Source organism: Vanellus vanellus (genome assembly GCF_965231255.1).
Source record: "Vanellus vanellus genome assembly, contig: HAP1_SCAFFOLD_2040, whole genome shotgun sequence".
Classification (NCBI taxonomy): domain Eukaryota; kingdom Metazoa; phylum Chordata; class Aves; order Charadriiformes; family Charadriidae; genus Vanellus; species Vanellus vanellus.
This window is the reverse complement of record NW_028128527.1, coordinates 1-9,198: the sequence shown is the minus strand read 5'-3', so window position 1 is coordinate 9,198 and position 9,198 is coordinate 1. Positions and strand designations below refer to the sequence as shown.

Below are 9,198 nucleotides of genomic sequence, written 5' to 3'. Positions count from 1 at the left end.
GGTGGGACTAATTAACCCCTCAGGGCCCTAATTACCCCCTTGGAGCCCTAATTACCCCCCCAGGTGGGACTAATTACCCCCTCAGAGCCCTAATTACCCCCTCAGGTGGGACTAATTACCCCCTCAGAGCCCTAATTAACCCCCTCAGAGCCCTAATTAACCCCTTAGAGCCCTAATTACCCCCCCAGGTGGGACTAATTACCCCCTCGGAGCCCTAATTAACCCCTTCAGGGCCCTAATTAACCCCCTCAGAGCCCTAATTAACCCCTTAGGGCCCTAATTAACCCCTCAGGTGGGACTAATTACCCCCTCAGGGCCCTAATTAACCCTTCAGGGCCCTAATTACCCCCTCGGAGCCCTAATTACCCCCCCGGGTGGCACTAATTACCCCTCAGCCCCCCGCTGGGCGCTAATTAGCGGGGGGCTCGTTAGCGGGCCGGGGCTCGTTGCGCAGCGCCAGGCGGGGGGGGGCGAGGGCGGCGGGGGAGGGGCGGCGCCCGTTCACCACCAGCGCCAGCGGTGACGTCACCCGGATGCCGGTGAAGGAGAAGGTCTGCGGACCAGTACAAACCAGTATAAACCAGTACAAACCAGTATGAACCAGTACGAACCAGTATAAACCAGTACAAACCAGTATAAACCAGTATGGACCGGTATGGACTGGTACGCGCCGGTACTGACGCGTATGGACTGCCTCCCAGTGCCTCCCAGTATAGACCAGTTGGCCCCGATCGCCTCCCAGTGCCTCCCAGTGTCCTCCCAGTCCCCTCCCAGTGCCTCCCAGTGCCCTCCCAGTCCCCCCCAGTCCCGCCCAGTGCCCTCCAGTGCCCCCCAACCCCCTCCCAGTCCATCCCAGTCCCTCCCAGTGCCCCCCAATCCCCTCCCAGTCCCCTCCCAGTCCCTCCCAGTCCCACCCAATCCCCTCCCAGTGCCCCCCAATCCCCTCCCAGTCCATCCCAGTCCCTCCCAGTCCTCCCCAGTGCTCTCCCAGTGCCCCCCAGTGCCCTCCCAGTCCCTCCCAGTGCCCTCCCAGTGCCCCCCAGTGCCCTCCCAGTCCCTCCCAGTGCCCCCCAGTCCCTCCCAGTGCCCCCCAATCCCCTCCCAGTCCCTCCCAGTGCCCCCCAATCCCCTCCCAGTCCATCCCAGTCCCTCCCAGTGCCCCCCAATACCCTCCCAGTGCCCTCCCAGTCCCACCCAATCCCCTCCCAGTCCCCTCCCAGTCCCTCCCAGTGCCCCCCAATCCCCTCCCAGTCCCTCCCAGTCCCTCCCAGTGCCCCCCAGTCCCACCCAGTGCCCTCCCAGTGCCCCCCAGTGCCCTCCCAGTCCCTCCCAGTGCCCCCCAATCCCCTCCCCATCCCCTCCCAGTGCCCCCCAACCCCCTCCCAGTCCCTCCCAGTGCCCCCCAATCCCCTCCCAGTGCCCCCCAGTCCCTCCCAGTCCCTCCCAGTGCCCTCCCAGTCCCTCCCAGTGCCCCAGGAAGTCCCCTCCCAGGGCCCCCCAGTGCCCTCCCAGTGCCTCCCAGTCCCTCCCAGTGCCCCCCAATCCCCTCCCAGTCCCCTCCCAGCCCCTCCCAGTCCCACCCAGTCCCCTCCCAGTGCCTCCCAGTGCCCCCAAATCCCCTCCCAGTGCCCTCCCAGTGCCCCCAAACCCCCTCCCAGTCCCTCCCAGTGCCCTCCCAGTCCCTCCCAGTGCCCCCCAATCCCCTCCCAGTCCCTCCCAGTCCCTCCCAGTGCCCCCCAATCCCCTCCCAGTCCCTCCCAGTGCCCTCCCAGTCCCTCCCAGTGCCCTCCCAGTGCCTCCCAGCCCTCCCAGTGCCTACCTTGCCCTGGTGGGTGAGGTGGTGGTGGCAGAGGTGGGGTTCGGGGACGGCCACCGCGTCCCCCACCAGTACCCCCCAGTTGGGGGCGGCGTTGTAGATGGTGACAGCGGCCACCGCCCCCGTCCCGTCCCGCAGCCCCACCGCACTGCGGGGGAGGGGCACGTCACGGGGGGGGGGGGGGACAGTTGGGGGGACATTTGGGGGACATTTGGGGACATCAAAGGGCATTTGGGGACACATTTGGGGGACATTAAAGGGCATTTTGGGGACATGAAAGGGCATTCGGGGACACATTTGGGGACATTTGGGGACATTTGGGGACATTAAAGGGCATTTTGGGGACATTTGGGGACATCAAAGGGCATTTGGGGACACATTTGGGGACATTTGGGGCCATTAAAGGGCATTTTGGGGACATTTGGGGACATCAAAGGGCATTTGGGGACACATTTGGGGACAATAAAGGGCGTTTTGGGGACATTTGGGGACATCAAAGGGCATTTGGGGACACATTTGGGGACAATAAAGGGCGTTTTGGGGACATTTGGGGACATTAAACGACATTTGGGGACATCAAAGGGCATTTGGGGACACATTTGGGGACATTAAAGGGCATTTGGGGACACATTTGGGGATATTTGGGGACATTTGGGGGACAATAAAGGGCGTTTTGGGGACATTTGGGGATATTTGAGGACATTTGGGGACATTTGGGGACAATAAAGGACATTTGGGGACACATTTGGGGACATTTGGGGACATCAAAGGGCATTTGGGGACACATTTGGGGACAATAAAGGGCGTTTTGGGGACATTTGGGGACATTTGGGGACATTAAAGGACATTTGGGGACATCAAAGGGCATTTGGGGACATTTTGGGGACATTCGGGGCCATTTGAGGCCATTTGAGGCCATTAAGGGCCATTTTGGGGCCATTTGGGGCCAATTTGGGGACATTCGGGGACATTTGGGGACTCATTTGGGGCCATTTCGGGACCATTTCGGGTCATTTCGGGGCCATTTTGGGTCTTTTTAGGACCATTTCGGGCCATTTTGGGGCCATTTTGGGCCATTTGGGGCCATTAAGGGCCATTTTGGGCCATTTTGGGGCCATTCGGGGCCCCATTTTGGCCCCAATTTGGGGCCAATTTGGGGCCATAAAGTGACATCGATGGACCGTAAAGGGGAGGGGGGGGGGGCGGGGCTTGGGGTGGGCGGGGCTTGGGGTGGGCGGGGCCATGACGTCACCTACCAGGGCACGCCCTCCTCGGGAGTGAGGCTGAAGAGGACGCGGCCCAATAGGGCGCGGCGGGGGTTGGGCCCGGGGCGGAGGGCGGGGAGGGGGGCGGGGCTCAGGGGCTCGGCCCCGCCCCCTCCCCCCTCCCCGGCCCCGCCCCCTCCCCCTTCCTTGGCCACGCCCCCGCCCAGCGGGCCCAATAGGGAGGGGGGGAGGGGCCCGGCGAGGCCCCGCCTCCTCTTGCCCCGCACTTTGCCCTGCGGCGGGAGAAGAGTAAAAACCAGTATAAACCAGTATAAACCAGTAAAAACCAGTATGGACCAGTATAAACCAGTATGGACCAGTATGGACCAGTATGGACCAGTATGGATGGGTATGGGGGGGGAGGGGGAGTCGCGCCACAGCGCACCCACTGCCGCCAAACGGCCGCCCAGTGCCTCCCAGTACAGCCCAGTTCCCTCCCAGTACATCCCCAATCCCCTCCCAGTCCATCCCAGTGCCCCCAAACCCCCTCCCAGTCCCTCCCAGTGCACCTCAGTCCCTCCCAGTCCCCTCCCAGTATATCCCAGTCTCCTCCCAGCCCCTCCCAGTGCCTCCCAGTTTCCCCTAGTCCCCTCCCAGTCTCATCCCAGTATATCCCAGTTCCCCCCCAGTTGCCTCCCAGTCCCTCCCACTGCCCCCCAGTCCCAGTCTCCTCCCAGTCTCCTCCCAGCCCCCTCCCAGTCTCATCCCAGTTCCCTCCCAGTCTCATCCCAGTGTCCCCCAGTCCCTCCCAGTCCCTCCCAATCCCTCCCAGTGCTCTCCAGTCCCCTCCCAGTGCCCCTCAGTCCCTCCCAGTCCCTCCCAGTGCCCTCCAGCTCCTCCCAGTTCCCCCCAAGCTGCCTCCCAGTCCCTCCCAGTTCATCCCAGTCCCTCCCAGTGCCCTCCAGCTCCTCCCAGTTCCCCCCAAGCTGCCTCCCAGTCCCTCCCAGTTCATCCCAGTCCCTCCCAGTGCCCCCCAGTCCCTCCCAGTTCCCCCCCAGCTGCCTCCCAGTCCCTCCCAGTGCCCTCCAGTCCCTCCCAGTTCCCCCCCAGCTGCCTCCCAGTCCCTCCCAATCCCTCCCAGTCCATCCCAGTGCCCTCCAGTCCCCTCCCAGTGCCCCTCACCCCCTCCCACCCCTCTCCCCCCGGAATCCCCACCCCCTCCCCTAAGCCCCTCCCCCCCTCACCTGATTGGCCAGCAGCCCGCACAGCCGCCCCAGGAAGTCCAGCAGGTGGGCGTGGCGTCGCCGAGGCTCCGCCCACCCGGGGGCCAATGCCGCCGCCCGGCTCAGCCCCTCCAGCGCCGCCCCGAACCGCTCCTGGTACTGCAGCAGCTGTAGGCCACGCCCCCCCCCCCCCCATTGGCTGAGAGGCTCCCGCGGGGGGCGTGGCCTAGCCCCCTTCCCCCCCAAGCCACGCCCCCCGCCGCCCAAGCCACGCCCCCTCCCTCTAGAGGAAAGGGGGAGCTTTGGGGCGCTGGCCACGCCCCCCCCTCCGCGCTGGCCACGCCCCCTCGCGGTGGCCACGCCCACCTCGCAGAGGACTCGGTGCCTCCCAGTGTGTCCCAGTGCCCTCCCAGTATGTCCCAGTGCCCTCCCAGTACCCGCAATACAGCAAAATGCCCCTCTCCCCCCCCCCCAGTATAGCCCAGTTGGCCCCAGTGCCTCTCAGGGTCACACCCAGTGCCTCCCAGTATACACCAGTACAGACCAGTGACCACCCACACCCCTTACAGTGCCTCCCAGTATACACCAGTACAGACCAGCTACCACCCACAGTCTTTCCAGTGCCCCCCAGTACGGTGCGGGGCCCCCCCAGTATAGCCCAGTTGGCCCCAGTGCCTCTCAGGGTCACCCCCAGTACATCCCAGTGCCTCCCAGTATACACCAGTACAGACCAGTGACCACCCACAGTCTTTCCAGTGCCCCCCAGTGCCTTCCCAGTACGGTACGGGGCCCCCCCAGTATAGCCCAGTTGGCCCCAGTGCCTCTCAGGGTCACACCCACTGCCTCCCAGTATACACCAGTACAGACCAGTGACCACCCACACCCCTTACAGTGCCTCCCAGTATACACCAGTACAGACCAGCTACCACCCACAGTCTTTCCAGTGCCCCCCAGTACGGTGCGGGGCCCCCCCAGTACAGCCCAGTTGGCCCCAGTGCCTCTCAGGGTCACCCCCAGTACGTCCCAGTGCCTCCCAGTATACACCAGTACAGACCAGTGACCACCCACAGTCTTTCCAGTGCCCCCCAGTGCCTTCCCAGTATGGTACGGGGCCCCCCCAGTATAGCCCAGTTGGCCCCAGTGCCTCTCACGGTCATCCCCAGTACGTCCCAGTGCCTCCCAGTATACTCCAGAACAGACCAGTGACCACCCACAGTCTTTCCAGTGCCCCCCAGTGCCCCCCAGTACAGCCCAGTTGGCCCCAGTACCTCTCAGGGTCACCCCCAGTACATCCCAGTGCCTCCCAGTATACACCAGTACAGACCAGTGCCCTCCCAGTGCCCCCCAGTCCCTTCCAAACCTCCCCGGCTTAGACACGCCCCCTCTGCCACTCGGCCACGCCCCCTCATCTTGGCCACGCCCCCCACCCATCTAGGCAGGTTAAGGGCTTGGCCACGCCCCCCGAGCTCTGGCCACGCCCCCTCCTGGTGGCCACGCCCCCCCGCCATGCTTAGAGCCCCTATAGAGGGGTTGGCCACGCCCCCTTGGAGAAAGCCACGCCCCCTCTTGGGGTGGCCACGCCCCCCAGCCGGGCTTAGAGCCCCTATAAGAGGGTTAAAGGGTTGGCCACGCCCCTTTGGAGGAAGCCACGCCCCCCCCGGTGGCCACGCCCCCTAACTGGGCTTAGAGCCCCCTATAGGAGGGTTAAAGGGTTGGCCCCGCCCCCCTCGCAGTGGCCACGCCCCCCCAGCCGGGCTTAGAGCCCCTATAGGAGGGTCGAGGGGTTGGCCACGCCCCCTTGGAGGAAACCACGCCCCTTTGAGCCAGGCCCCGCCCCCTCCCAGCAGTCCCCAGCCCCATAGCTCAGCTCCCAGCGGCAAAGCCCCGCCCCCTCCCAGCCAGGCCCCGCCCCCTCTGCCCAGCCCCGCCCTCCCCCCGGCGAGGCCCCGCCCCCCGCGGCTCCCCATTGGCCGACTCACGGTGGCGCGGTTGAGGTGGAGGTCGGGGTTATTGGCCGCCTCCGGGTCCACTCGCTCCTGATTGGAGGATGGGAAGGGGGGTGGGGGTGGGCGGAGTCAGGCGTCAGAGCCACGCCCACCGCCACGCCCACCCCCCCTCCGCCCCATAGCCACACCCCACAGCCCCACCCCGCCCCGTAACTCCGCCCCACCCCACCCCTAACTCTGCCCCATAGCCACACCCTGACCCATAACTCCGCCCCCAAGAACTCCGCCCCATAGCCACGCCCTGCCCCGCAGCCCCGCCCCACAGCCCCACCCCACCCCTAACTCCGCCCCAGAGCCACACCCTGACCCATAACTCCGCCCCCAACAACTCCGCCCCATAGCCACGCCCTGCCCCACAGCCCCGCCCCACAGCCCCACCCCCTAACTCCGCCCCACAGCCCCACCCTGACCCATAACTCCGCCCCCAAGAACTCCGCCCCATAGCCACACCCCGTAGCCCCACCCCACCCCCGTAACTCCGCCCCACAGCCCCACCCCACCCCCTAACTCCGCCCCATAGCCACACCCTGACCCATAACTCCGCCCCCAAGAACTCCGCCCCATAGCCACGCCCTGCCCCGCAGCCCCGCCCCACAGCCCCACCCCACCCCGTAGCCCCGCCCCATAGCCCCACCCTGACCCATAACTCTGCCCCGTAGCCCCACCCCACCGCCCCCCAGCCCCACCCCACCCCCACAGCCCCACCCCGCCCCATAGCCCCGCCCCCCCCCGGCCCCGCCCCATAGCCCCGCCCCACCTACGGCCTGCGCGTAGGCCCCCAGGGCGCGGCGGGCGGCGTCGGGGCTCTGCCCCCCGGCGAAGAAGAGGGACACGTAGGCGTTGCCCAACACATCTATGGGGCGGGAGGGCTCAGCCCCACAGCGACCCACAGCGACCCACAGAACCCCCCCCGCCCCGCCCCATAGAAGCCCCTCCCCCCCCCCAAAAGGCCTTTATCCACCCCAAAATGACCCCTGGGAGTGTGTCCCCCCCCCCCCCCCAAACCCATAACTGCCCTTCGCTGCCCCATAGCGACCCCCTCTGCCCCATAGCGACCCACAGAACCGCTCAGCCCCATAGCGAACCCCCAAAACCCCCTTAACCCCCCCTAAAAAAGACTTTATCCACCCCAAAATGCTCCCTGGGACTCCTCCCCGCTCTCCAGCCCCACAACCGCCCTCCCCCTGCCCCATAGCGGCCTCCTCTGCCCCATAGCGACCCCCTCTGCCCCACAGAACCCTCCCCAGCCCCATAACTACCCCCACAGCCCCCCAAAACCCCCTTTATCCCCCCCAAAACCCCCTTTATCCCCCCCCAAACCCCACTCCAGCCCCATAACTGCCCTCCCCCTGCCCCATAGCGGCCCCCTCCGCCCCACAGAACCCTCTCCAGCCCCATAACTACCCCCACAACCCCCCAAATCCCCACTTTATACCCCCCAAAACCCCCTTTATCCCCCCAAAACCCCCCCCAAACCCCCCTCCAGCCCCACAACCGCCCTCTCCCTGCCCCATAGCGGCCTCCTCTGCCCCATAGCGGCCCCCTCCGCCCCACAGAACCCTCCCCAGCCCCATAACCACCCCCACAGCCCCCCAAATCCCCACTTTATCCCCCCCAAAACCCCCTTTATCCCCCCAAAACCCCCCCCAAACCCCCCTCCAGCCCCACAACCGCCCTCTCCCTGCCCCATAGCGGCCTCCTCTGCCCCATAGCGGCCCCCTCCGCCCCATAGCGGCCCCCTCCGCCCCATAGAGCCCTCCCCAGCCCCATAACCACCCCCACAGCCCCCCAAACCCCCACTTTATCCCCCCCAAATCCCCTTTATCCCCCCCAAAACCCCTCTGAGACCCCCCTCCAGCCCCACAACCACCCTCCCCCTGCCCCATAGCGACCCCCTCCGCCCCATAGAACCCTCCCCAGCCCCATAACCACCCCCACAGCTCCCCAAATCCCCACTTTATCCCCCCCCAAACCCCCCTTATCCCCCCAAAACCCCTCTGAGACCCCCCTCCAGCCCCACAAGTGCCCTCCCCCTGCCCCATAGCGGCCTACTCTGCCCCATAGTGACCCCCTCCGCCCCATAGAACCCTCCCCAGCCCCATAACCACCCCCACAGCCCCCCAAACCCCCACTTTATCCCCCCCAAATCCCCTTTATCCCCCCCAAAACCCCCTTTATCCCCCCCCAAACCCCCCTCCAGCCCCAAACCCGCCCTCCCCCTGCCCCATAGCAGCCTCCTCTGCCCCATAGCGATCCCCTCTGCCCCATAGAACCCTCCCCAGCCCCATAACCACCCCCCCAACCCCCCAAAACCCCACTTTATCCCCCCCAAAACCCCCTTTATCCCCCCCAAACCCCCTTTATCCCCCCAAAACCCCTCTGAGACCCCCCTCCAGCCCCACAACCACCCTCCCCCTGCCCCATAGCGGCCCCCTCCGCCCCATAGAACCCTCTCCAGCCCCATAACCACCCCCACAGCCCCCCAAATCCCCACTTTATCCCCCCAAAACCCCCTTTATCCCCCCAAAACCCCCCTGAGACCCCCCTCCAGCCCCACAACCACCCTCCCCCTGCCCCATAGCGGCCCCCTCCGCCCCATAGAACCCTCTCCAGCCCCATAACCACCCCCACAGCCCCCCAAAACCCCACTTTATCCCCCCAAAAACCCACTTTATCCCCCCCCAAACCCCCTTTATCCCCCCAAAACCCCCCTGAGACCCCCCTCCAGCCCCAAAACCACCCTCCCCCTGCCCCATAGCGGCCTCCTCTGCCCCATAGCGACACCCTCCGCCCCACAGAACCCTCTCCAGCCCCATAACCACCCCCACAGCCCCCCAAACCCCCACTTTATCCCCCCCAAAACCCCCTTTATCCCCCCCAAAGCCCCCCTGAGACCCCCCTCCAGCCCCATAACCACCGTCCCCCTGCCCCATAGCGGCCTCCTCTGC

At 65.9% G+C, this 9,198-nt stretch overlaps 1 protein-coding gene across 1 annotated transcript; it reads right to left on the bottom strand.

Moving 5' to 3' along the window:
* Nucleotides 1–233: 233 nt before the first annotated feature.
* TTC5 (tetratricopeptide repeat domain 5) lies at nucleotides 234–7,103 on the bottom strand (the record flags this gene model as incomplete). Its single annotated transcript, XM_082500212.1, has 6 exons — nucleotides 234–553; nucleotides 1,820–1,964; nucleotides 3,073–3,314; nucleotides 4,266–4,412; nucleotides 6,224–6,280; nucleotides 7,012–7,103. Coding segments are annotated over 6 exons (827 nt in total), but the record flags the coding sequence as incomplete, so codon positions are not given.
* Nucleotides 7,104–9,198: the final 2,095 nt, after the last annotated feature.